Source organism: Hirundo rustica, chromosome 6 (genome assembly GCF_015227805.2).
Source record: "Hirundo rustica isolate bHirRus1 chromosome 6, bHirRus1.pri.v3, whole genome shotgun sequence".
Taxonomy (NCBI): domain Eukaryota; kingdom Metazoa; phylum Chordata; class Aves; order Passeriformes; family Hirundinidae; genus Hirundo; species Hirundo rustica.
The window spans coordinates 31,362,446-31,389,950 of record NC_053455.1 but is presented as its reverse complement, the minus strand read 5'-3'; the positions used below and the strand labels follow the sequence as shown (position 1 = coordinate 31,389,950).

Below are 27,505 nucleotides of genomic sequence, written 5' to 3'. Positions count from 1 at the left end.
TTGTTATCACAAGAAGTTTTTAATATGGTTTGTGACAAGCAATATCAAAGTTATCAACTCTCAAGCTTCATGTTCTGAAACCAGACAACTCTCAGCAACAAAAAAGTTGTGCACCGATAAACATAGGAGGCGTATTGTATTTTTTAATTAAATATGAAAACATGAGCTGTGTACATTATTTTTCCCTAGAAAACACAGCAATTTCAAAAGTTTATCATAAAATATTTTCATGAAATGAGTGAACCAGCAAACACATGCACTTGTGTGCCTTCCCCCCTCCCAAGATAAACGTGATAAGAGAGACATACGCAAAATGTAATAGTTAACAGAACAAGTGGAGTTTTGTCATAGTTTGGTTCTTTTTGGAAAGGATGGAATGTAACATTGTGCTTGACTTTCTATGTCACAACAAAAAATATTTGGTGCAATATTTTAACATTTTCTTTTTAAGTTTCAATCTGGTGGAGAAAAATACCTTTTTCTATAATAAAATATGTCTGTTCTTTTTAAAACGTAACTTTTTTGCACAAAATAATTTTGTAAACTGTTTTTTCAAGGGCAAGGTAGGCGGTCCCATGTCAATGTCCTCCCCCCCCACTTAAAAATGTGATCTGTTATCTGAAGCAAAACAGGAAAACACAAAAAAGAGCGGAGCCAGAGGTTGCTTTGCAAAGAGAAAATAGGGCGTGTTGGACGGGGGAGAGGGGAGGGAGCGTGTGGTGGGACAGAAAAAAGTTAAAGGTCACTTTCGCCATAGAGCGCTGTGGAGAAGGACATGTAGTCCAGGGCACCGGGGACAGCATCACGGCCACTGTAGGGTGCCATCCTAGCAATGCAATATTCGGCCTGGTCAGGAGGCAGCTCCCGCCGCAATTCATCCACAGTGATGTAGTTCTGCAACGAGGACAAACGATAAGGCAATCGTTACTTTCTGGAAACTGACTTTCCCCGAGGGACAACCACCCCCTGTCCCCGCAGGGCAGCAGGCAACACTCAGGGACAGGATCCCAAAAGCTAGACCTGCGCTGTACACCCACACAGGGAGTACACCTGCACTTACACCCTGGTAGGACGTGCACTCCTGCCCTACTGTTTGCACAAGTAAATGGTTTTCACAACAAAGATCGGTTTTGCGTGAGAGATCTGGTGCAGCTAAAGAAAGACCTGCGGGTAAGTCAGGCAAGTTGTTAGTGTTGACTGTGCCTTCCTGTTGACAAAGGAGGTCTTGCTGAAAGTAAATGCGAGGAAGCAGAAATTTAATTTGGATGCTGTTGCTCACCAGCAGGAGGTAACAGCTGCTTGTGCTGCTTGGGAGTTGCCATTCCCTCTCTTCAGACAAAGGGATGGTTCTTGCTAGTGCACCAATGCAGGCAGTAGACAAGCAAACACTTTGTATTGCTTCCACAGTTCCAGCAACAGTCCTTTCATTGCGGACATTTTTAATAAGCAAGCAAAACTTAGGCGAATTTGGCTTCTGGAGACTCCCTGCGCTGAGCTGAGCTAGCTTGGCTTCTCTCCATGCAGTAGGTAACAGTAGCTGCCTGTTTGCTGGCCATAATCACTATGTTGTCTTAAGCGAACTGACTCACGGCCATTTGCAGCCTGTCGGAGCAATAGCTCAGGTTTCACACCATCCTTCTCTCTCCTGTGACTTCTTGCAATTTCTTTTTCCCTTTCACTTTAATGACTGGGGTATGAGGGATTTTTCTTCATGATGAAATGTTAATTCATGTTACAGTCACCAGAGCATGTTAAACACTGACAAGTATACGTAACACACTGTACAGGGTAAACGAGTTAATAAGTAATACTGCATCTCAAAGTACCTATTTATTCAGTGGTTAGCTTATCTGAGTAACATGGGATTTTCAGGCCTCACAAGACAATAGAACTGGCCTCGGTCAGGTATATGTTGAAAGGACAGGTATCATGGGTTTCTAGATTACTATTACAAAAAGGGTTCTTAGTGAAAAATGGAAACCAGTACGGGATTTAAGGGTAACTCATTACAACCTGAGAAATGGTCTCCAAGATTTCATGTGAGATAACTAAAATCATTAGCAAATGTTACACGTACATATTATTTGTTCAGTTACATGAAAGATTAGTGGGCATTGTTATATGAAAAAAATAAGATTACATTTTTTATCAGCTGCTTTCCCCGATGATGTAAATTCCAAAAATTAATACTTCTAATATTGCCCCGAGTTTTCCTACATTCAACCAATTTCTATGGTTAAAAGATGTTCCTCCTGCACATACAGCATATCCTCAATGAAACTCTATTGATTGTATACCCTCTATGAAAATCTCTTGATTGTATAAAAACTGATAGAGACATGTAGATCTGAGAAAGGTCATCTCGAGTTTACAGCTGTCAGTAGTGAACAGTTTTCAAGACTAATCAAAAACCATCTGTTGAACTTGTTAATTTTAAAATAACAAACTGTGGCCAAGATCGTAATTAAAATGTTGAAGCAAGAGTGGGCTGCAAGGTTCTGACTGACAGCTGAGCAGGACTTTTGAGTGCCTCAGCAGGCTGCTCATTAACCCACACTTTAACCTTGCACTCCTCCAGCACTACAGAATGTTCCTGTGAACACAGCCTCCCATGGCAGAGTGCTTCCCTTGACACTTTCTCTCAGAGACAAGAGAAAAAAAGAAAGCAGAAGTTAAGCAGATACAGGAAACCAAGGTGTGGAGCCTGACCTTATCTCCAGCCAGGATCTTGAAGGAAGCCATAACCTGGTCAGCAGTATCTGTATCTGCCGTTTCCCGGGACATGAAGTCGATGAAGGCCTGGAAGGTCACTACACCCAAACGGTTCGGGTCCACGATGCTCATGATGCGGGCAAACTCTGCCTCTCCCTGGAGAGCAAGAGAGTCATGTAAGCCTGGGTATCTGGGCAGCAGTGCTACCAAAGTGAGGAGAAACCATTCAGCAGCACATCTCACAGGCTAGAAGACAAAGCCAAATAGAAACCACCTCTGGGGTTTTTTTTAATCTGATGTTCTTTTTTAGCTCGCTGTTGTGTACAAATGCTTCCCACTCATTTGTCTTCTGGAATAAAACATTGCCAGCTGTGCCTGAGGATAACATCCAGCTCTAGGACAATGCTCCCATTGGGGAACAATACCAGCTGACTCCAGAGAAAGACCCAAATTTCTCTATACATGTGTTAAATGTCTGTAGCAGTACTTGAAGATCTGAACTCCTCAAATTCCTTTACTTTCATTTACTTAAAAGAGAACTTCTCCAATTTTCTTCAGCTGACAGAAGAAATGCCTCTGTGGTATTTCATAGTACTGTACTAATCTTTAAAAGGCAGGCTTTGCAAAGAAGGACTTGCATATCTGGAGTTGCCCAGGGAAATTGTCGCTACAGGGAAGACCCTACAGAGAAGTTTCGCTACAGAAACTAAAACCTTGTAGTGCAGTTTTCTTCGTTTCTTTCTGCATTTAAACCAAAGGTGATCTGTTCTCATCTCTGGGAATCCTTCCTCCCCAGGTAAGGAGGAGGAGAGAGCAGAGCAGAGTCTTCTGTGAACAGGCTCTCCTAACACATTTAGAGGAGTATACCTTCAAGAGTAATTAAGATACCTAATCAAATGTTACTGTCTTGGCAAGCTACACCAAAGAGTCCGTGTTTATACTGGGCTGACAAGTAAGATGATTAAACACTGCTTTGCCTGGTATCAGGAGCAAAGACACCAAGAGTGCAGATGAATATGCTTGCACTGTGCTCTTCTCCTGCCCTTTGATGAGCATCAGTCTTTGCTGAAGCTCCTCCTGTTGGCTGTCATGCCTCTCAAGGTGCCACATGTTACTGCTCTGAATATTCCGGTATTCTGGTGAGGGAAAAGCTACGGGGAGAATGACTGGAACTTGAACTTACACGTACTGGAAAGGAGATGTGAAACAAATGGTACGAATGAGAGGAGCAGCATTTTGAGTGTATCCAGAAGTGAGGTCACGTGTACTTTTGAATGATTTCAACCGATATTCCAGGCTGGGGGAGGTTGTGTGTGATATGCAGAGACCAGGCGCCAACATGAGGGAGCTTACTCTTTCTAACATTAGTAGCTAAATAGTTTGATAAACATAATTTTTATTTGAACTATACAGAAATTAGACAATTATCTCCTTTTTTTTACCTTTGGCTAGAGCTGTGACACAAAAATTTTACATGTACAACTAAAGACTAGATTTAACATCGCTGATAATTTTGGAAAATAAGGCTATATTTACCTTGATTCACTACACATTCTCCCTGTATTTTTGAAGGTGCCTACAGAATCACACTGAATAGGAGTGACAGAGGGCTCTACATTACCATATTGTAACCCATGGAGATAAGGCAGGCTCGGAAATCTTCACAATCCATCATACCAGTCTTCTTCTACAGAGAATGACGCAAAGATGGAAAAAGCCAAGAGAGAAAAGGGAGACCAGTCCAGGAAGAAATGAACCCACAGGAGACATTACAAAGAATGAGTTTCAGGGGGGAGAAGATAGAAGAAGGATTTACAGGACAATGAAAAATAACAGAGGAAAGGTAGTTTGTGAATCCATGAAGAAGCAAAAGGTGGTTTTTGACATGGAATAGTTTATACACAAGAAACACATTGGTGAAGAAAGGGCAAGAAGATGTTAAACAAGACAGATTGAGGAATTGACAATGAGAGGAGTTTTAAGTGACACAGAAGTAAACACAACAGTTTGAACACGTAAGAGGAATTCTCCCAAGACAAAAAATTAAGGAATTAAAAAGGAATAGATACCAAAGTGCATTTAGAGAGGAAATATTATAGAAAAGTGATGCATATATAGTCAAACACAAGAACAACAACAGATGGATTAAGACAAACAAGAAAAGAAAGGAAAAAACCTGTTATTTTTTCACAGTTTAATATCTGGCTGTGTTCACCACTAGCTTTCAGTACCTGTGCATCGTTTCCAATATCGTAACCCAAGCTGATGAGACAGGCTTTGAATTCCTCAGGGCCAAGTGTGCCGGAGTGGTCCTGGTTATGCGGTGTGCCAGGCAGCAGGACATGCAGTGCCAGTGGAGTGACGGTGTGGGGCGGGACGGGAGACACAGAGGAGATCAGAGGGAGGTGAAAGGACAACAGACAGGTGCACCATGCAGTGGGTGAGGAGACAGGAACAGGAAGAACGACATGCAGATAGAAAGACAGGGAAGAAAAATAAAAAGTGCACAACATTAGATATCACAATGACATTTCAGGATGTGCTAAAAATGCTCTTGGAAAAGTTCCTTCTCAGAGAGGTTATCCCCATGTTGAGAGCATTTGAATGACAAAAACAGCTGATGCTCAGATCTCAATCTCCCAAGTGAATTACTTGCATCACGCTTGTTATCCAGTGTCAGAAGCCCTGTGCTTCACTAGTAACCCAGAGTGCAGGTAAGCAGGCAGAGGCAGTGGGAAGCATTGCCTTAATCTTACAGTCAGAAGTTCCACTAAAGGAGTAGGTGAGGGCAGGTATGTTTGGCAACACACCCAAGGAAGCTTAGCTGTCAGGGCATCCCAGGAACAGACAAAGAAAACCAGCTGAAGCTCAGGGGAGCAGCGTTTGTGGCTGTATTTATGAGACCTGCAGAGGAGGTGGAGCTTTGACTGGCAAAGCTATTTTGAGTGCTCAGCTCTGCAAACAGCACGGATGTACAGTGCAGCACAACACGGCTCGGCAGCTGCTCTTCCCTTTGCCCATTGCCCGCTCCCCCAGTGTTTGGACGTACCCATCAAATAATACACAAGCTGCTACTGGAACTAAGAATCCCCATCCATCCTGCAGAATTTTAGCTCAGAACAGCCCCAAAGCCCTGAAGAGCCCCTGCCTCCTGCCACCACCTCTGGCCAGATGAAGGAAGCTACAGACAGGATGATGGGCCAATTTCAAGTGACTTTCTTGAAGAAAACCCAGTTTTTGAAGTCCATGTTAAGCCTTCATAATCCAATAGTTGAAGGTGAGAAACCCCTGTTCTGTCTGCATTAACATTCAGACTGTTGTGATGGAAGGGGCAAATGATATGAAGGTCAAATATAAAATCTACAGGGCTTTATGTGTCCCTCTCCTAAGAAAAGAACCCATGGTTTATTTTTCTTAGACAGATAGAGAAGGGCTGAAATAGCCAGTGTTCAGCAATTTAAAAGCATTGCCAATCTCTGAGGGCAGGCTGTCCTCAGATATAGCAGAGATGGTATAGAAGAGTGGAGAACAGATGGTCCCAAGAATTTTTTAAATCAAAATAATAATCTGTTCTCTTGAGAGGAATGGATAAAAGTCCAACTGCCTAAAAAAGCCTTCAAATGTTTCCATACTCTTGCTTTACCACGAAATTTTACAGTTTCCTGTGAAGACATACTACTGCCAGGCTAACTATCCCTTGGCAGTCTCCACAGAAATGAGTGCTCCACAGGAGTGACATTTTTAAGAATGAAACATCTTCTGTGATCTCGCAGTGACTGCTTGTTTTTTATTGCACTGTGCACTCACATGGAAGCTTGTAGCTGCAGTCAGCACTGACTTACCCTGTCAAAGTGGTTGAAAGAAGCCCGGAACTCATTCATCTGTTCCTGGCTGATTCCTTTGGCATCACGGGTCAGAATCTGGTTTTCCACTTCGTTGATGGTTCTAGCAATTGTTGTTAGTAACTGCTCCCAGCCCACGCGGATATGCTGATGAAAGAGATCAGGACAATACTGAAATTAAGAAGGTGCCCTTCTGCTTCTGAGGCCAGTGGACCAGACGTGCTACTTATTACAAATTAATGATCCTGGTGTGCAAAGCAGTCCCTGGTCTCCATTTTCTCAGAAAAGATTCCTTCTAATCTGCAGGTGTTTATAATCTGAATTTTGACTGAAAAAACGCCATACTGAAGAGGCCAGTTTCTTATTTTTCTTTCTCTTTCTTAAGAAAAACATGGTCCTATTGCAAAATTCCTTTGCCTGGTCAGAGCAACATATTGGAGGCCTTTAACACAAATGAGAAGCAAACCCAGTCCTTCTAGGACTTATTTAAGCAGAAACCTCTCCTTACCAAGAAACTGAATAAAACACAGTGCTTGGAAGACACTGGTGCTCCCCTGCCTCTGCTGTTGCTTAATGGAAAGCTGGCTAGAAACCAAAAAACAAGTTTCAAAGCCTGTCTGTGTTCAGCTGGACTAATGTTGAACTCAGACTGCTCCCAAGAAACCTCACATTATGAACAGAAAGCCAGTCTCTGACTTAAAAAAACCACTTCTGTTGGACTTTTTTTCTTCTGCCAGGTAGCGGCAGCTCAAAATCATCAACACTTGCCTTTCTAATCCCAGCTAACACAATCAGGTGGCAGGAGAAATGAGACCTGTCAATTTTTCAAGCAACACTGAGGGATCTCATTCAGGTTGTTTCTGTTGTCTATATTTGGAAGTACATTAGAATGAGTTGGCATGAAGTACAGTAAGGCAAAAATGAAATTCAATGACATGTTGTTGCACGCTTGGCCACATTACCAAGCCCTCCATTTTCCTGAGAACGACAGCACGTTGCCAGAGCTCTATGTGGCTGACGCTAACTGGCCACAGCAGATGAGCTGTCTAATTGCTGCCAAAACATTTACCTCCATGGTGTAGTTGGTGTGCTTGTTGTCAAAGATAAGCGCTTCCTGGATCAGCTGGTGGTCTCCTTCCAGCTGGTCAATCTTTGGTTTGTAATTCACAATGCTCTTCTCGTACTGCCGCAAGTGGTTCAGCTGGTCCTCCAGGGTCCCATGCATCTCTATTGAAATGCGGCCAATCTCCTGCATTAGCAAAGCCAAAGGAGTTAAGACTCCGCTGAAAGGACAAGCCTCAACATGCCTGACATTTATTGCAGCAATTTCACTCTCACACAGGATGATGATTAAAAAAAAATAATAATCTCATGGAGCAATTACTTCACAGGAGCTGAGACAGTGTCAGCAAAAAATTTAGCACAGCCCTGAATATTTTCCAAGTCAAGTGAGTCACTACAGATGTGTCAAATACAAGGATACAAAAGAAAAAGAAACTGCAGTCCATAAGCTAGTAATCTACCAAGGCAGATCTTTTTCTGGTGTACTGTCTACCTCTAAGTTAATTCTTCATAGAGACATATTTCTGTAATTGCTCTCTTCTTTCCAGGTTCTGCCATCAGTAATAACTTTGTATTTTTACATTTAATCAACTGCAGTGACTTTAGCTCAAATCTTACCTAAAGAGAGATCTCCCTTAAAAATGTTTCCTCTGGAGATGTTTGGTATATTAATTGTATTTATTTAGTCACATGTATCAAGACCATTGCTGTGCAAGCAATTACACAAGCTGTCTCTGATCTAGGATTTTGAATTTGTTGCATATAAACACAGATCTTAAAATACCAGTGTTCCCCATCTTAAGTAATGCTTTTTTTCTGGTACTAGAGTTAGAGGAAGAAAAGTACAAGCACTTCAGTAACCAATATCAATCTTGAGATTCTTCATGTTTTCTATGATGTTTCTCTTGCTGTAACCTGGAGAAAGAACGGCTGTGACAGTGGTCAAAAGAGATCATGAATAAGAGTATCAGTGAAGATCACAGAGGAAAAGTATTTCAAAATTTGCAAAGCACTACCTCCATCTTGGTCTGGATCCAGGGTCCAATGACATTGGCCTGTGCACCAAACTGTTTACGAAGTCGTTCATTTTGCTGCTGGCGAGCGTGTTCTTCCATCAGGGCTTGATCCCTTCGGGGAACCAGCTGCCGCACCTACAACAACGAGTAACTCAGTGTGCAGTTTAGACAGACAAAGGCACATGTACCTTTGCAATGCAGAAGTTGCCACAAGGGAGGGAGGAGTGGGTGTTTGCACTGAATACAAGCAGTCATATGGTTTAAGTCACAGTGGGCAAGTTCACAAAATGTGAACCCTATCGGCTGTAGGATACACAAACTCATGTCGGGGCGTGGAAGACAAGAAGCAGCTTCCATTCATTATTTGGGTTTTTGGTGGCTCATGTTAACTGAGTTGCAGGATTCTGTTCAGATCTCACACTGGTGATTGTTAGTAAGAACCATAAGCAAAACGGGTAAGAGCAGTAGCTGCTCGTTTAGGAATACAGCAAGGAAAGGCTACTTGGCTGCAGAGACAGAACATGTGAAGAGCTGAATGGTGAAAAAGGATACTGATCCACATGCTATACTTACCTGCAGGGTCAACTGAAGATAAAAAACCTCAAAGCTTTCAAATTTAGCAACTTTCATTTAAAATTAGCATGTAAAAGAAGGTCTGATGTGCCCATGGTATTTATATCAAAGATCTCTTCCACTTTCCAAGTACACAGCAATTGAACCAAAACCAAATGAACAAAACCCCACTAAAACTCAGCAGTAAGCATGAGGGTAACTGCAGAGTAAATAATCCATTTCCTGGGCCCACAGTGGTTGAGCAGTGACACTGTCCCCCACTACCCTGCAAGGCTGGAAAGAACTCACATGTTCCCATTTGCCATTGATCTCGTGTGGGGTGATTGTAGTGTAAGGATTTGTTCCTGCCATGTTGACATGATATGTCTGGACAATCTTTGAGACTTCGTTGTGGATTCCCAGGATGGCTTGTCGCTCCTTGTCGGCATCTGGCAATGTGGCTTTGAACTGCTCATGAGCTGTGGTCAATCCCTGCAGAAGAAGGCAGCAGCAAAGGGAGGACGAGAACATTACTTATGAAATAGCCTCTCCAGCAAACGTATTCCTGAAGTGACTGCAAAAGCTAACGTATTCCCGGGACACAGTGCAGGCTACTCTAATACACTTTCCATGTTCTCTCACTATCACTAAATGGGATGTTTTAAGTAGTTAAATGATGTGAAGTCTTCTTTTCCCTCTCTTTCTGTCCCACGTTGACCAGTGACAGAGATCACATACCAAGAAAGGTGGAATAATAATAGCTCATAATTTAGGGGGAACTATTTCTCAAATGCTGCTCAGTGACTGCTTGTCAGCCTCTGGGGAAGAAGATCTGACTACTAGAATTACTATTAAAAAAGAATCTCAGTTTAAACGTGCTGTGTTTTCTTCTCCCACTAGGTATGCACTATTTCTACACCCAAAGTAACTCCAGATAAGTACTAAGATTCAATTTGATCAGCCAGTTAGAACCAGGTGAAGGTCTTCCAGCCAACTGCAAACTTGCACAGGCATCACATCCTCCTGCTGCTGGAAAACAGCTCCTTCTCCCTGACCACACAGGCCCTTCCTGCTCCCCATCTTGCTGTGGTGCCTGGGCCGTGCTCCAAGGACCGATGGTTGGGGTGTGCTTGCTGGTAGCTTGTAGCCAGCTGACAAGCCAGCTGGTCCTGGCTCATCTCCCACTGCTTCTACAGGCCTTTAAGGTACTTCATCCCAGAAACCTAGAAGATCAAGTCTAGGGGAGCAAACACAGGGAAAGAGGCAGGAAAATGCATGGGAAACAGAGGTGTGTGCAGGGATAACCAAGGGAACAGTGTGGATGCAAGAAGGAATGAAAGTAAACCACATGATTGACTGCTCTCCCTCACAACACACACTGTTAACTGTTTTCTGTGAAATTCCTTCCTTACACGGTGACTCATTGCTCTGCAGCTGCTGTAGTGGCCATAGAGAGTCTGGGGGCTGGGAAAGACATTGCAAGCAGTCACAAGGAGACAACGGAAATGTTTAAGTGCTGTTGAGATTATTTTGCACTATGAAAGACTTAATGAACCCCTTTGTTCAGGAGGGAAGGGTAGAAGAAACAAGTAGCTCAGTAACTGTCACTGCTCTGTCACCGCCCTGGGTGCTCCTGTAGGTCTCCCATTTGCCGCCTCACTGATGCTCACACTCCTGTCTGCCATTCTGGCAAACAGCTGACTTGGATTGTTTCCACAAGCTCAACAAGCAGGTGAAATAGAAGTCCCCACTGCAATCAAGGAAAGAGTAACTGGTGCTCTCTAAGGTCTAACTTACCTGTATATACCTCAAGTTGCTTTCCTAACACCCTTTCAGAATGGGAAAACCTGAAATCCTGCCTTTGTTGTGCTAGAGAAGGCAAAACAACTTTGATTTCAAATGATAATTCAGCATCAAAGTGGACAATTCTGATTTTTTCTTGTGCCCAGCACCAAAAACCAGCTAGTAGCTCAACTATCCTCATGGTACATCCTATCACACAGGACCAAATGACCTGGATACGACATGCCATGTGAGAACTGACCTGCAGACCCTGTAAGCAGCACTAAGCTTTGCTCACATGGGTTAAGAAAAAATCCACAAGATCCTAAAAGGTTCTCTCAATTTTCAGGCTTCCATTAATACAGCTCTGGAGTTACTCTGAAAAATCTGTTTTCAGTTTTTGTGTCCAGCTAAGATGATGTGTGTATGCTTTATACCTATTCAGATCCAAGTTTTTGGAGAAAATCAAGGAAAAACATACTAATTTTTGTTTCTCTTCATAAGGCTCACTCAGTAGAGCAGAAACACCAAAATATAACCTATAAATTCATACCACTCTGAATTCATACAACTCAGGACAGCCCAAACTTCTCATTGTCCCTACCTAACTGGTGCAAATGACTGCTCTGTACCTGGATCTCCTCAATGGTGTGGACAATGAATGTGTCCTGCAGATCCTCCATGGCCCCTTCCATCCAATTATTAAAAGGGGCAGCTCGTTTGGCATACTCCAGGTACAACTGATCAATTGTTTCCAGTAGTTTCTCTGTCCTCTGTGCATGCACAAAAAAGAAAAAAAAACCCGTAAGACAATCAGGGAAGATAGTTGGAGAAGAATAAGATACATGGGTTGTCTGAGCTGCTCCTTCCTTCCAGACCTCCTTGGTGCTCCCAGGATGGCATGTCAGTAAAAATCTCTCTGCTGTTAGAGATTACACACTGGACAGATTTCTGCCCTCAAAGGGAAATAAAATAAATCCAAGGTCCTTTGAAATAAAACAAAACAAGGCAGAATTTCAGGCAGAATGAATTTACAAAACACATAAAAAGAAGTAAAAATAAATCAACAGCCTGAGCAAACAAATGGCACCATAATTGGGCTGGAAGAAAAGCAGCCTAAGTTTACTGAAATGTATCCCTTGTTTACAGCCCAGGATGTTCTACAAGTTCACAAGTGAGCTGATACTGCTTGTGCCCACTGCAGCTTGTCCCCCAAGAAGGAGTGCAATCAGAAGGTCCAACTTGTAAGATATCTCACCTCCAAGGCTTCTCTACGTTTCTGGGTTAGGGCACCCAGATTATCCCACTGATCACAGATCTTCTGGCACCTGGCATTGACACTGGGGGAGTCGTAATAGTCCAGCTCACTATAAAGGGTGGGGAAAAAAATGATAAGAAGTCAAATAATTTCCTGTACAGAAATAACAGAAACCTATTAGAAATCTTGACCAGTCTTGAAGACAGATTCAAAGAGATCATGGTTGCTGTGTCAGGATGGTATCAGGATCTAGTTTAGGAGACACTCTATCTTATGCTGAATGAAACAGCACAGAACAGGACCACCCAAGGCCTCAACAAATACTGAGACTGGCTACTTGATGGGAATAACTTGCCAAAGGGGGAAGGGAATGTAGACTTTGGCTCACACTGGAAATAAGCAGATTATGATAAGAGCAATCTGCTCCTGTATTCTGCTAAAGAACATTATGTAGTCTAAAAAACTGTGTCTTATACATTAGAACGGAAACCAAAGATTTTATTAGAAACACTAAGAAACGGCTTAAGATTGTCCTAAGAATTGCAGAGTACAGGTGGCAAGGAATAGCTAAATTACATAACCCAGCAAATTTATTTAGGACAATCCCAGAATAACCGTGTAGGTCTCTTTCCTAGATGCCTGACAAGAAGTGCTTTGCTGACATGTCTATAGCTGACACTCAAGGAACACAGGCTGGTAAAAGTATGACTGGGGAAAGGAGAGCACAGGGGCACACTAAAGCTTGCAGCCTTGCATTGCTTTGTGCTCGTGGTTCTTACACATGGTCAAAGAGGGAGAAATCTGCAGGCAAAGGGAGACCAGCCAATCCAGGAAGTGCCAGCCTTGAAAGAAAAACCCAAAATAAACCACTGGGAAAAAATCACTGAGTGACCCTGAGCTATCTGACAAGCAATTCTTTAAGCAGTAATGCAGGTTACAGTCTTTGACTCCTGCAACCTTCTTTCTTCATGCCATTGTACTGCCCTCCTGGGGTGTGTGGGCTCAGCTGTTGGTGGAGTCCTTCAACAGACTAGCCAGAAAACTGATTTGGGCTAAAAATAACTTCTTTGCTAGGTTTTTAATCCAGATCAGTTGCTTGATCTACTTTGCTGCAGAGCCAGCACTGCAGATGAAAGAACTCCTTCTGAAAGCCTGACTTGTAACACACCTGTGCTGGACCACTATGGCTCAGGAGGGGAACATGCCATGCCCCCAAACATCCCTGCAATGGGTAGTACCCATTGTGGAGGGCTTCCTCCACACCCTCTGCATCTCTCGGGCAGTGTGTCCCTGGAGAAGAAAAGGGCTCTGCCATGGTTTTTCAGGGCATGGCCTCTGCTGAAATGGAAGATGGCTTTTATAACAATAGCAGAGCCTGCTGTTCTTACACTTTCGAAGAAATAACCTCTCCCATCGCTTAGGCCTCAGTCTTCCCTGCTGCTCTTGGAGCTGCAGCTGCTCTGGCTGACCTGCAGTGTGTGCTTTGGAAGTGGCAGGTCAGGTAATGCTCGCTGACTAGACAGACTCCGTTTTAATCTTACTGACATGGACGATTGCCTCGAACCCTCCTGCTGTTCCAAGGTCAATCCTCCAGTGGACAAGAGAAGAATTCTGTAAATATCTGTTGTTAAAGAGGTTAATGATCTTGATCCAATAATCCTAATTTTTTAGAGAAAAACAGCTCTTCAGCCCAAGAGGACTGATCTTGGCCCAGATATTAACCTCAGACAGGCCAGTGTGATATATAAATCTTTTTAAAATAGGAAACAAAGTCAAAATCAAGTAGTTCAGACTGGTTTTTGCCAAGAAATATGCAGGGTTTCAAAATCCCCCTCTGCTGCAGCCTCTAGCTTACTTTGTCTGCCTGCTATCTCAAGCAATCCCCTTGTCTTCTGGTAACCTGTATTACTCCAGGAAGAGGAGTGGAGGTGAAGGTTTCCAAGCAGGAAGCAGGGGAAGAGCTGATCTGCTGTGAATAAGCATGTGCTGAACAGAGTGCACACAGTGCAGGTACTCCTGAGGGAAAGAATGAGGCCACAAAGGGCTCAAGCAGCTTTTCCCCTGCTGGAATAAGCAGGACTTTTTTCAATAAAAGAGAGCAAACTGAGACCCTCCTATCCTCTCCTCTTTCCTTCTGTTCCTGGAAAAGTACGACAGCGTCACAAGTCTGAAATACAGCATGTGCCAGCAGCAGGTCAGACTCTTTAGGGAAGGGTTCATGGCAGCATAATGAACTAGAAGAGGATGGAAACTTGGTTTAGGAATATAATTCTGCCTCCTCCTCAACAGCACCCACGCTTCATCCATTTTCTGGCCTGCTTTTCTGGCGTGTCCGGATACTGGAAAGCAGTATCCTAGATACTGTTTGGAAACACTGGGAATACCCAGCATTTTTGTATGGGGATGGATTTTTTGCTCTCCAGAGGGCAAAGCTCACTAAGCCTCCCTGGCCCCAAGGATGGGATGTACGCTGGGGTGCCGTACTTGAGCTCTTGTGCAATAGCAGCAATCTGTTCCACGCGGTCCTGGTGTGCAGCCAGGTCACTCTCAAAGGCCTCGTGTTTCTTCAGCAGGGCCTTTATCTCCGAGAGGGTTGCAGTTTCGTAATCCTTCTGCTGCAGCATTGCTTCCTTACCTGGGGAGGGAGCCAAAGGACAGAAGAATGAAGGACAAGGCCCAGGCACCCTCGAGGGCCCTCAAAGGGCATCGGCCTCACTCCAGCGCCCTGCCCGAGGCTTGTCCCTGAGCCTGCTGGCCTAGAGAAGCACAACGCTCACTTTTAAACCACAAACTGTGAGTTTGCCATTAACAACACAGAAAGGCACATACTGTAGCTTAAGCCAGCACTGTCACAGTTTATATTGGACTTGTCTCAGTATGTGCAAAGTGGGTTATGCTGATCCTGTAAAAGCCAATGGTAGGTAGCCTTTACTGCAGAGGAACTTTTCCTCTGCTCTGTGACTCTCTTCTAGCCAAAGTTCTCACTCTGCCACAGTTAGGAAATGCCAATGTTGACTGCACGATGCAGAACAGAGATCAAGCTGGTTTCCATACACTGTTTCCTAATAAAATAAGAAATAAATCTAGCCTTCTGAAGAGGAAACTCTCACAGAAGGACCCATGCATAAGTCAGCACTGTGTCAGGCAATAGGAAGCATGTAGGTTGGCATTACCATCTGTCCAGGACTCATGAATGGATGCCTTCTGCCGGAACTTCTCTGCCAGGTGATCCAGCCTCTCTAGCCTCCGGATCTCATTCAATAACCACTCCTCGTAGCCCTTCTCAGCCTGCTCTAGACCACCCCAGGCATTGTTTATATCCTAGAGACAGAAACATGAGGAAGAAAGGCAAGTTAGAAGTTGGAGGGAAGATGCTCACCAGCATTAGTCTCAGTGAGGCTCCAACTGATTGGACGGAGTGAGCATGAGCTTTTCATCTCACAGGGTTCTGCAGGCAAATCAGGGAGACAGCGTGTCAGACCTAAGACAAGCAGGACTAGAAGTGCCAGGATATAACTGCAGAAAAAAGCCTCGCTACACACTTCTGGAGTTTTAAAGCTGCCCTACGTGAAACTTTTATAAAACTCTAATGTTTCTGAATCAGAAAGAACAAAAGCCACCGAGATATCTCATAAAGACATGCGACTTGTGAAGAGCCTCAGAGTCTGATTCAGACACCAGGAAGCAATGATCACGTGAACCTCTCCTATCATGGCTTCCCTAATTTATATTTTGCAGGGTTCCCCCACTATGAAGGTGGGCATTCTCTGCCCAACCATGGGCAGAAAGGGAGTCTCGTTTTCCAGGCATGTTTGGAGTATATAGAAGCAGTCACCCCACTCACCGAGACCATCTTCCCTTCGGAGGGCATGAAGGCTGGCCTATTGCTGAGCCGCAGCTTGGTCTGCAAGGTGTTGAAATTGATCTCCAGTTGGCACTTCTCTTGGACCTTGGGGGGCTTGTGCAGGCGGCGGTAGTCCCGGAAGTCCTCCAGCTTCTGCTGCATGGCTTGCATGGTGTTCTCTGGAGCGCGGTTCTCCAGCCACGGGATGGTGCGACGAATCCATTCCAGCAGCTGGAAAGAGCAATGACAAGAAGCCTTGAACTGAAAATTGTGCTGAAACTGCAGGTGTTGCTCTGATTTCATAAGGGACCATTTACTTTTATGCTTGCTGTCAGAAAGATTCTGCCACCAGCAGGGCTCGTAAAGAAAAGTTGGCCAGCTTTATTGGAAGTACTTTTTTTTAATGAGCAGCACATTCCTTACCACACTAAGTAGTACTGCTTGTCGCAGCAGGGTCAATCCAACATGCTTAAGGCACAGCTTTTGCAGAAGGAGGACCAAAACTATATCCTCAGATTATGTTAAAGCCTTAAGAATTTTGCTGGACTGTTGCATAACTAAAGGATGCTACTCTAAGTCATTATCTCCAGAAGAATCTGACAGGAGAAGTCAAGTACTTGCTTTCAGCTCAGCCTTACACTTTTCCCACTCCAGCTTCCTCAAAGTCACTGTTGCTCTTTGAATATACCTCCATAACAAACCTATCTGGAGAGCTGGCAAAATGCTAATGCAATTGGCAGTCTACACTATGAGTGGAGTAGTGCCCTATGCTTTTCAGATGAGGCTGAAAGCAGGCTCATGGGTTATGTTTGTCCTTCTGTTGTCCATCTTCTCCTCCCTACTTAACTACTACAAACATACTACAGTCCACATTTGGTCTCTTGTAGTTTCCCTGTTGTCAGTCTGTCAGCCTTCTCAGTTAAAAAGCAGCCTCCAGCTTGCATCTGACACATATTCTTTCCATTATCAGCAAATGCATATTTCTTTCCTCAAATATCTCTAACTTTTATTCTCTGATCCAGCTCCTGACTTCCACAGTACATGAGTATACAAGCTATATAGAAGATGTAATGAACTTGTATAGTCCTGACGAATTCAAATTTAACCAACTTGATTTTTCCTTCAAGTTTGGCATTTAGGGCTGGCTCCTAATAAATTGAGAAATTCAAAGCTTCTCTGTGGAGGCTTTCTGTTTTAAGGTAGATTGCTCAAAGTTACCTTGTCTTTAAGGTAACTTTGGTCTTTAATTTGAAGAGGAAAAAATAGTTTTCCAGGGGAAATAGCAGTGGACCAATAGCACTCCCCAAGATTACTTATCAGCATTAAATGCAATTCTTTTCTGCATACCACCACTCAGAAACCAACACCTACATCACTGGCCAGTTTTTCATAGTCTTCCATGAGCTGTTCATTTTCTTGGTTGACTGCCAGCACCTTGCAGATACGATTTGCTGCTGTCTCCGCCTGAAAAAGAGAAGAAAAATGGAAGAAGGAAAAAATGTGAAAAAAAAACCCACAAAAAAACCAAAAACCCCAAACCACAACTTGCAGCTTAGCTTCCTGCTACGTACCTACAGGTAAAATCTCCTACCCTTAGCTCTAGCAACCTGTTTGCACTTTGAGACATCTGGCCTTCTATAATGATTTGTTTTTTCACTTCTCTAGAGATTCTCAGCTCCCATGATTCTACCCTACATGTTGTGGGACAACCAATGTTTCTATACTTTTTCTGGAGCTGCTTCTGTAAGAGGGCCTTGTTGTCTGCTTCCTACCAGAGGGACCCTGGCTACCTCTTCACAAAGACAGGGAGTTTCTGCTGCCACCTCCACTCCCAATACCAGCATTCTGAGCTGGAACAGCAGTAAGAGTGATGTCAAGCTGATGAGACTGTCTCTGTACTTTTACCCCAGGAAAGAACTACCCAAACAGAGTTAACCCATAGACTGGACTTACAGGAAAATTCCTAATTTTGTCTGGTAGATTAAATGGTAGATACTTCTCTTAATCTTAAATTCTGCCCAGCAGAACTGTCTTCCAGTTTTTCCTGTATTTCTGGCACTGATTACAGAGCCACCTCCTTGGTGGAGCATACACCTACCATGTATTCAGAGTCTCATGATCCAGTGAGAAAGCTCAGAAGAGGATTTCTTTCCCCCCCACTTTTCTGGGTAATCTTTCTGCTTACTCTTCCAAAACAAGTCTCACAATAAAAAAAAAAATCCTACTGTTACTATTCAGGTTTGGAGGTTTTTTCTTTCTTTCCACTGTGAGACCAAAACCTGGTTCTCTGCATGGAGCTCAACATGTTAGAACACGAATTTGGAAAGCAAGGATCAGAAAAATCCCAGCTATGAACTCAGAAGCAGTCAATCTGGAGTTCCATGCATGTGTTTGGCATGGGGGACATACAACCAGGCTGATCCTTGCACAGAATGTATCTGTGAGTTATCAGCCCTCTTTATCATTACCGCGGTGTGTGCCATGCCACAAAGCCTGAGCACATGCCCCTGAGATGCATCAGGGGATTGCTCAGATCCCTGTTACCACAGTACAGCCTGTGACCCTGCTGCCTGGGGAAGGTGCTGGAGGTACCCACAAGCCTCCTTGGGAGAAGTCCTCCTTACAGAGGCTAAGTGCAAATAAGGAGAGGGTACATATCAACACTACAACAAACCAACTGTGAAGGCTGCGCCCTGCCTCAGAACTACATTTGGGACTGATGCCAAAATAAGTTTTGCTGAGTTTATAGCTGGTAAGTTTCAACCTTTTTCTATTTTTAAATAGACCTTTTATTATCTGTTTATTCAATCTTCAAGGACATTTGAGAAAAAAACCTTTAATTTTTGCAGCTGATGTGAAGCAGCAAGAATAGCAATAAAGTCATAGGCTGTACAGTGATGTATAGATTGCTAAGGTCCCAGGGGACACAGAAATCTTATTCATTTGTAGAATGAAATGAAGCTGTTAAAACATCTATTCAGCCATCTGCCTCTTCAGTAAAGTGGACCAGCTATGAGATACACAGATTATCAGCTAATTTAAAACACATCAGAGAGACTCATACAGTAAAAGGAGCAGTTTCACTTAAAAAGAAATCTGCAAAAAGGGCAAACAATGGTTACATTTAAGAAAGCTCATACTTTGACCTATTTTTAACTAAAGTTTGTACTCTAATGGAGTGTTTTTTGATATACAGAGAAAACTATAGACATGGGACCAAATAGTATGTCAAAAAGACATTGCTAGAGCCTTACCATGATATGCCTAGTGACTGCAGGGAACTGGCGGTACCTAATGCTTTATCTCAATCCTTCCAGGAGAGGTGTCCATTTAACTTTCTTATTTTTACACCCCATGAGCTCACTGCAGCAGCAGCCAGCTGTGCAGGCAGGACCCCATTCCACTGAGGCATGTATCTGGTGATAGACTTTCTCCAGCTGCCCAAGTTTAAATACGTGTGTGTATATATGCATGCTGAACAACTGTCCAAACAAAACGACACAAAGAATGTCAGCAGTTGCGACTTTATTTGTATTATCCTAATGGCAGGAGTGTAGAGGCTTTCTTTCCCTCACCAGTACTTGCCTCCCAATGGTTCTTGCCTTGGAACTGCTACTGCTCTATACAATAGTGTGCTGTTGCTGCAGCCACAGGAAAGGCTTTGTGGCCACAATCACCATTAATGTCACCAGCAACATGTTACACTGTGCTCTGAGCAAGGTATGACGAAAGGATGCCAGAGCTTTCAGGCAACCTTCACAAATACCCCCCACGCTACTGCTAATGAGCTGATCCATGGCGATGGCAACCTCAAAACTAAAGTGAAACACTTTTAGGTAAGAGTGGCACACCAAGATGTTTATATGAGGCCAAGGCAGCTCCCCCTACACCTTCATTATTTCAGTGGAAAAAGCTATTTTGGCTTCCTCAGACTGCTAAAGGCAATGATGCATTTAGGATGTTAATGCTGACTCCAAAATGCCAAGACACCCAGAAGGCACAGAGCAGCGCTGAGAAGATGCAGAATCCTGGGGTGTGGAAACTGCATACCTGTATTCTCAGAGAACCTGTGTGAGCTCATCAGCTTCAGCGCAGCATCGTGCTGACACGTTATGGAGCTCACACTCAGAGTCTTGGGGAGGGCAAGCCCAGGACATTCTGTGCACGCTGCAGTGTCTATGCACATGCTGTCTGGTGGAATCAAAGTGAAAAACTGAATGGCAGCAATTTATCTGTCTTTTGTCTTTTCTATACTTCTCAACCATAACTTGAACTGCTAAGGATAGTAGAGTTTGCAGTCTCTCTGGTTCATGGATCCAAGTCTTTCTGCTGAGGAGGATCATAAAGGAAGGCATTCCCACAGTGCACTTTGTAGGGATGCCTGCCTGTTGCTGTCCTCTAGCCTCAGGGGAAGATGCCTGCCTGCTGCTGTCCTCTGGCCTCAGAGGACAACTCCAAAATACCATACATCAAACACAATCTCTTAATAAAACAGTAAAACATTAGTTAGAAATTGCCACAAGCTTACAAAATATTAAGCCAACCAGTAGTTGCATGCATTTAGTGTGAAAGTCAGAAGCAGTTAGAAAACAAGCAAACCAAACAAAGCAAGTATACCTACAAATAGATATATAAAAAAATGGCATAGAGAAAAAGCAGCCATCTACATACACATCAGGCTGGGGACCCTGTACCTTCAAAGGCTCAGGATAAGAGAATGAAAGAAGCAGAAAGCGGCTCATGGGACTCTCCCTTCAGGCCTGGTGGCAGTAATGAAAAATCTGGATGAAAAATTGAGTGATATCACAGTAAGTCACCTAACCCTGCATGAGGTGGCAACACAGTAACATCTGGGCAGGGGCTTGTACTCAGCAATCACTTTGCATTTGCCTGCAGGTTTGAATCTGTGCTGCTTAGCAGCCAGCTAATCTATGACTAGGGCAGCTCCAAAAAGGAGCTGTGTCCCTCCTGCCAGGGCACAGTTGAGTTGCTGGCCCATCAGGACTGCTAAAAAATGAATAACATATTAAATCTTCCCTGTAAGCCAGTTGGACTACATGGGATTGAAACCGTAGTAATTGAGAAACTTCATATTTAGTTTTTGCCCCAGCTACTTGGTTCAGGTCCTGAAGCAAGCAGAAGACAGTTTTCAGTTAACCCAGGAGACTGAGCATCCACCTAAATTGCTGATCAGAGCATGGAACCTGCTGAGCAGGTTTCCAAATCATTGAATGGGTGCAGAGAGAAAAGGAAGAGATTGGCGAGTGGCACGGCTGTTTCTGCAGCAGGCTACAACCCTCCTCAAATTGTGGTTTGATGTTTCCTCATCTGGAGATCCTCAGGTTAAGCAGACTGCATGGAGCAGTCCCTCAGGGGCACCTGGCAAACAGCAGGCCTCATCATGAGGCTGGCATGATTTCTGAAACTACAGTCTTCCTGGGCAAGTATCAGCTGGCTGGAGCTTGCAGACTGGTCTTGAGTGTTTTGAACAAAAAACCACAGGATCCTAGCAGGAAAGTCATGACTACACAAATTATGCCAAATGGGCAAGTCTACTGCACTGCTGTGGGACACATTCCCAGTTCCTTGGAAACAAGACAGTGTCACATAATTTATATGAAACTGGGCAGAGAACAAAAAGCTGGAACTAAAGAGCTGCTCCCTGGAAACAACTGCTTGCATTTGCCCTCTGAAAGCCAGCATCAGCGTGGAAACTGAATCAGTGTTGGGACCATCTGCACTGCTTTGCACAAAAGAGATGGAATCTTCCTGGAGTCAGATTAGCCCTCAAGCTGGGCAACACAAGGACTGTGCTCAAACAGAAAAGGCACGTCCGTAACATGAAGAACACAGTCGTGGATTTTGGATTTTACTGTTCTAAAGCATCCTATTTGAAATTAACAGTAATCTTGTGGAAGGGCCGCAGCCCAGGCAGGTTATGACGTGGGAGAAAAGAATCTACCCTTTTTCCTTATTCAAAGGATTGTTGGGAAATTGCTTGCCCAAAGTTGATCTGCAACTATTTAGCTCCAAACATCCTGATGTCAGGCAAAGAGACTTTGGAGTAAAGAGGAAGCAGAGGAGGAAGGAAGGCCTGAAGCTATGGAAACGGGCAAGGCAGAGGAAAGATAAATAGAACATATAGGTGGTTTGGGAAACAGAGGAGAATTACAAGGAAGAAACAAGGAATGGAAAAGCATGTGAGTTTGGGAAAGCTGAAGGCCTGGTAGAAATGAACTTCATGGCTGGAGCACAAAAGTGCTATGTAACCAGCTCATGGATGATTCAGCCCAGGAGAAGACCACTGACCCAGTGGAGGCTGAGTGTGGAAGGCAGGATGGCAGCCCAAGCAGGACAGGCTGTGATTTCCTGGAGTGGGTGGATCTGACTGCGGTACTTCTGGAGGCGCACTGCCTGCCCAGGACAATGCCCACTAGTTACTGAAAGGCTACTGCCTCTGTCAGAGCAGACATCCACTCATCTTCCAATGCCAGCTTTAGCAAATGCTTTCTCCTCTCTGCTGTGGTGTGAGACTGGAGGGAAGGAGCAGCTCAGGTCTGTCCAAAAGGACGTTTACATCACTTCTCCAGCAAGATTACAGATGGCATCTCCAAATGCATCGCTGGATGCAATGGGCTTCCCTGCAAACGCCCTGGGGCGGATGGGGGTCTGGCGTTCCTCGTTGGAGAGGACAGGTGGGCAGGACAGGGTGAGGGGAGGGGTTGTTAGCAGTAAAGTCTCACCTTCTGCGCCCCTGAGAAGGCGTGGTAGTAACATGAGACATAGGTCATTATGGCCTTCTCATCCGGCCTTAGCGTGCCTATAATATCTGTGCAGAGAAGGAAAAGAGGTTGAAAGGATAAAGTAAGAAGCAGCACATAGGATAAAACAAAACAATCATGGGTGGCGTGAGAGAGGGGGAGAAAACTTCCCATCATGCATTGCAGGACAGGCCAAACAGATTTCCATGCGGAGAGCTGGGAATTCGGATCAGAAGGTGGCTAGCAGTGTTGGCTTGTGGCTCAAAGCGGCACCCCTCCCTACCCCCAATCCAGGGGGATCCTGAGATGAGATCTGGGCTCTGCCCCTTCACAGCTGCGGTCTGGGGGCCTGGCCCAAGGATGCAGACAAGTTGTTTGGAGATCTGAACGCCCGTGCTCGAAGCCCTTGGTACGCCGAGGAGCTGGAGATCAGAGCCTTCCCACGCAGCGCACTTCCTACACAGGGTCTGCTCTGCTGCAACGCGCACTGCCTGTTCCTAAGGCACCCAAGTCAGGAGGCTGCTTCGTTTTGGCAAGAGATGTGTACAAGGTTTCACCCACAAAATGTTTTCCTTAAGTGACTCCATTACCAACAGGAAAATGGCTAAGCCAGAAGTAGCAAGGACACAACTGCCTGATTCCCAACACAGATGAGAAAAGAGGGGGGGAAAAAAAGGAAATGGACAAAACCAGGCATCTCTGTCACAATAAGCAACGCTCTGTTTGCAAAACCAGCACGGATGTACTTGTTAGGCATGCTTTGTAAGCCTCAGGTGAACTGGGACTGAATTTGTGGCACAGCTTGAGAAAGCAGCAGGTTCAGACCTTAAAGCAAGGGTGCTGGAACCTGGAGCATACGTAAGGCAAAAGATAAAGCTTTGGCCATTCATTAAACCCTTCAGCTCTGTTTCTCCATCTTCGGAAAAGGTGAGGAAAAAAAAAAAAATTGAATAGGTATCTGATTATTTCCCATGGGGGGAGGTCTGCAGTTTCCTGCTGTGCCGATAATCTATGCGGCAGTCTTAGCTTTTTCTAAGACCAAGCATCCTACCTCAGATTTATTTACCAGGATCAAGAGATACAGGTTCTTGGCCATCAGGACAACAGTTCAAAAGGCAAACGGAGAAGGCAGAGCCCCCCACGCCCTTAAATTTGCATGTGTGCCAAAGTGTGGCATACCTAAGTGCCACTGGAAGTACTGCTGACTACAGGGAAATGGAATTCCTGGCTCCCTTGCCCCGTGTATTTTATCTGGGGCACCACTTTGAACCAACAGCCAACTCTACCAAGAACACAATAATAAAGATGCCCGTAGCTAGAGAGGAGAGAGAGAAAGAAAAAAAGGTTTGGACATTAGCAACGGCACCAGGTGTGCTCTGTGGAGGGAGCTTGGGATCCTGCGATACCTTCTGGGCTCCTGAGAAGGCGTGGTAGAAGCTAGAAACATAGGTCATGATGGCTTTCTCGTCAGGCCGGGCAGTTCCAACAATGTCTGTCAAAAAAAACCTCACGTTAAGAGCATAATCAACTGATGGGAGGAAAGCAGAGGAAGGGTAGAACCACAACTGTCCAGGAGGCCTGCTGCGGCGTGTGAGTGTCATAGCGATTCCACAGGGCTTCCCAGCATTCCCCAGAAGATGTGTGTGTCTCAGAACCCAGGATCACCCTCCTGGTCCCCCTCCCTCATCATCAAATTTCCTCCAGAGTCTGGCCAGGCTAAGGCAGCCATATGTCAGCATGTCTTGCATCACAGCACTTCCCTGTCCTGAGAACATTACTGTGATTGGTGGATCCAGTCAACCCAAACCGGCATCAGGCTGACATGACTTTTATAGACATATTATACTGCGATTCCTCCACACAGTTCTGTTCTTCTGGAAAGACTTTCTCCCTTCTTTTCCATGCCTCCCTCCTCCATTTCAACACAATGATGGCTTGAATTTCAAGAGGCCCTTTCATTAGTTTCAGAGGAAACTCAACACCTCCAGAGATCAGAATTAATGGTGTGGAGGAATGCACATTAGCTTGACTCCATGAGGGAGGAGAGAGATCAGTAAAGAGCAATGAGAACTCCTGCCAGGGGCCCTCTTCATCACTGCTACTTTTGCTGAGATCTGAAGCTAAATCTGCTTTTTTTGGAGGTGCCTGTATTTCCTACAGAATGGCAGGACACATTTGAATCTGCTCTAGAAACCTCATGTTTTGGGGGTTTTTTAATCTCAACATGATGAATCCAGGGAAAGCAAAACTCATCTCTGAGGATGGGAAATACTGCCTAGGAGTATGAACATCCTAGTTACTGAAATATAGGTACACTGGGTTTGGCTGTCCTATCCCATCTTTTCTCTTTGCTCCTTTCACTCCTTTAACAAAAATCTTTAACTGCCTCTCCTGTCCAACCCGAGCCTGAAATACAGCTTCTACCACTGAAACCAGCTGGCTTTAGGCAAACAGCCAGTAACCAGTGAACTATTTCAGGCTGTTATTTGTACTCCAGAGTTACAGTCTTCAAAATCTGTTGCCAAGCTGGTCCTGACAAGGCTCTGAAAAGTAATCCTTGCTGTCCCAGTGGCCTCAGGGATGCAGTAATCAGCAGCAAAAGCATCTCTGAACAACACGGAACTCTGCCTTGGTCTCTAGACCCAGTCAGTGAAGGATCTTCATGCCAAACACTTCTGAGTAGTCAAGAAAAAGCAGTTTATAATAATAATAGTAATAACAATATCATGCCCTCAAAAGGAAGAACACCAGCAATGTCAGAAAGACCACAGCTAAAAAACCCTGGAGCAAAAGGAACACAGTCCCACACCATACACTAACTCAGTATTTGGCACGATAATTGAAAGGGAACATTTTAGTGAGCAGATGACAGGTGTTACTCATCTGCCTTGTGTGTGTCAACCCCAAGGTAAGATTTCCACGCTAGACTCAAAAGACTGAAGGACAGAGGAGGAAGAGGGAAGCAGAACATGTGACTCATTATTCCATTTTAACTTTTCTTCTATACATTCACTGCACAGTCATGCAGGGAAGAGTCAGAGGTTACTGAAATCTTGTACAAAAGTCCACCTAGAAGAAGTGGAGCATTTCTTGAGAAAAAGCAAGTTAAAAGTTGTTGGATTCTACTTTACCTTCTGCATCCAGCATCTTCGGAATATCCAGATATTTCTCAGCCACGTCAAAAGCTGTGTTTAGATTAGTGAGAGGATCATCCTGGGTAAGAAACAGAGGAAGAGCATTAGAATCAACTTTTAACAAGGTACACAGCATTTCTCTCAGAAAGATCTTGGTTTGGTTCAGGTAACTGTGCTTGCCAGACAAAACTGTGTGTGATGTTTCATGCAGCAGGACGAAATAATTAGCTTCCTTTTGAAAGAAGAGCCTGAGGACTCTTTGTATATGTAGTTAACATATAGTCTATGCACTTGCAAAGAAAAGGAATAATGCATTTTCTCTTGTACCTAGTTATAAGTAAAATTAGCTTTGTATCATACTGATAGTAAATGATGAGATGACATCTCCCATTTACAATTCATGCTTATATTAGGTTTGCAGCTTTGATTTTAAAGAACTGCAGAGCTGTGTTTCTGTTAGAAATCTAAGCAACACTAAAATAGTAACAACATCTGCAACGGGTGCTGTCCTTAGCTAGTGTACAGTTTGTTGAACACCAGTTGAGTGGGAGGAAGAGAAATGTTTCAACAAATCTCTACAAAATAAATACATATAAAAGTACCCATTCTGCCTTGAGTATGGCTTTTCCTTCTGCACAGGTTTTGTAATTTCCTTAGTACATTTCTATTCCTCTCTGTATAAACTTCCTGTAGATTTTAGAGAGCCACACAAGAAAACATGAAATACAAATATCATTGAAAATTAAAGACTCTGAAAATTGTGTACAGCATTCAAACATCATAATCAGCAACAACACACTTGCCAACCTGTGTAAGATTCTCATACCAGCTTCTTCCTATATTCCTGTAAAACCATGATACTTCATCATTCTGAAGGATCAATCCACTTCACAGATGACAAATGATATTTGCGTTATCACTTTCTACTGTTGAGACATGTGGCTTCTACTGGATGAAAGATGGTGCATAAACTGCTAGTGTTTAGCCATCTTGTTTGGTGTCTTTTGGGAGGAAGGAAAGATGGAGTGGTGCTCTGCATATTGTCATTTGTGCCACTCACACTGACACCCACATAAAAACCAGGAAACAGGTAGTAAAATTATTTCACTTTCTTTCTAGAGCAGCATCCATGTTGTGTTTGGGTTTTTTTGAACCATGTGCCTTTACTTATTGCACTGACTTGGAAGATTAAGCAATGCCTGAACTCTAGTCAACAGGCAGTTTCCTTTGAACCCACCCAGCAGGAAAGATGAAGCTAGGCAGGCTTGGGCAGACAGGGTATGGGCATGAATAAAACTTCCTTTATGGCACTAGTCATTATGTAGACCTCAGATTGCAGCCTTCATGAACTAGGAAACTGAGCTGCTCTGAAAAGCAGTTTCCTGCAGCATTTGCCTAGAAATCAAGTATGTATTAGGCTGGTATCCAGTATCAGCAACATATTCCTTTGGGTGAATGTCTCTATCAGACAGCAATGTTTCACCTATCAAAGTAAATCATACACAAAGGCCACTGAAACAGACAGTGATCTGTATTAAATCC

At 44.0% G+C, this 27,505-nt stretch overlaps 1 protein-coding gene across 5 annotated transcripts in view; it reads right to left on the bottom strand.

Moving 5' to 3' along the window:
• Nucleotides 1-27,505, bottom strand: part of ACTN1 (actinin alpha 1) — an 86,850-nt gene continuing 59,345 nt past the window's right edge. Inside the window, exons 7-22 of one of the 5 annotated variants that reach the window (XM_040066721.2) lie at nt 25,961-26,042; nt 24,236-24,321; nt 17,440-17,532; nt 16,069-16,299; nt 15,398-15,545; nt 14,709-14,859; nt 12,225-12,333; nt 11,599-11,739; nt 9,494-9,676; nt 8,633-8,767; nt 7,624-7,803; nt 6,555-6,701; nt 4,944-5,024; nt 4,334-4,399; nt 2,710-2,868; nt 1-894 (exon numbers count right to left, since the gene is read on the bottom strand). In XM_040066721.2, the coding sequence (XP_039922655.1) occupies nt 736-894; nt 2,710-2,868; nt 4,334-4,399; nt 4,944-5,024; nt 6,555-6,701; nt 7,624-7,803; nt 8,633-8,767; nt 9,494-9,676; nt 11,599-11,739; nt 12,225-12,333; nt 14,709-14,859; nt 15,398-15,545; nt 16,069-16,299; nt 17,440-17,532; nt 24,236-24,321; nt 25,961-26,042 (2,151 nt within the window). In that variant the 3' untranslated portion in view covers nt 1-735. Of the gene's footprint in view, nt 895-2,709; nt 2,869-4,333; nt 4,400-4,943; nt 5,025-6,554; nt 6,702-7,623; nt 7,804-8,632; nt 8,768-9,493; nt 9,677-11,598; nt 11,740-12,224; nt 12,334-14,708; nt 14,860-15,397; nt 15,546-16,068; nt 16,300-17,439; nt 17,533-22,811; nt 22,898-24,235; nt 24,322-25,960; nt 26,043-27,505 lie in introns of all 5 variants that reach the window. The other 4 variants (XM_040066717.2, XM_040066719.2, XM_040066720.2 and 1 more) reach the window with 4 other exon arrangements.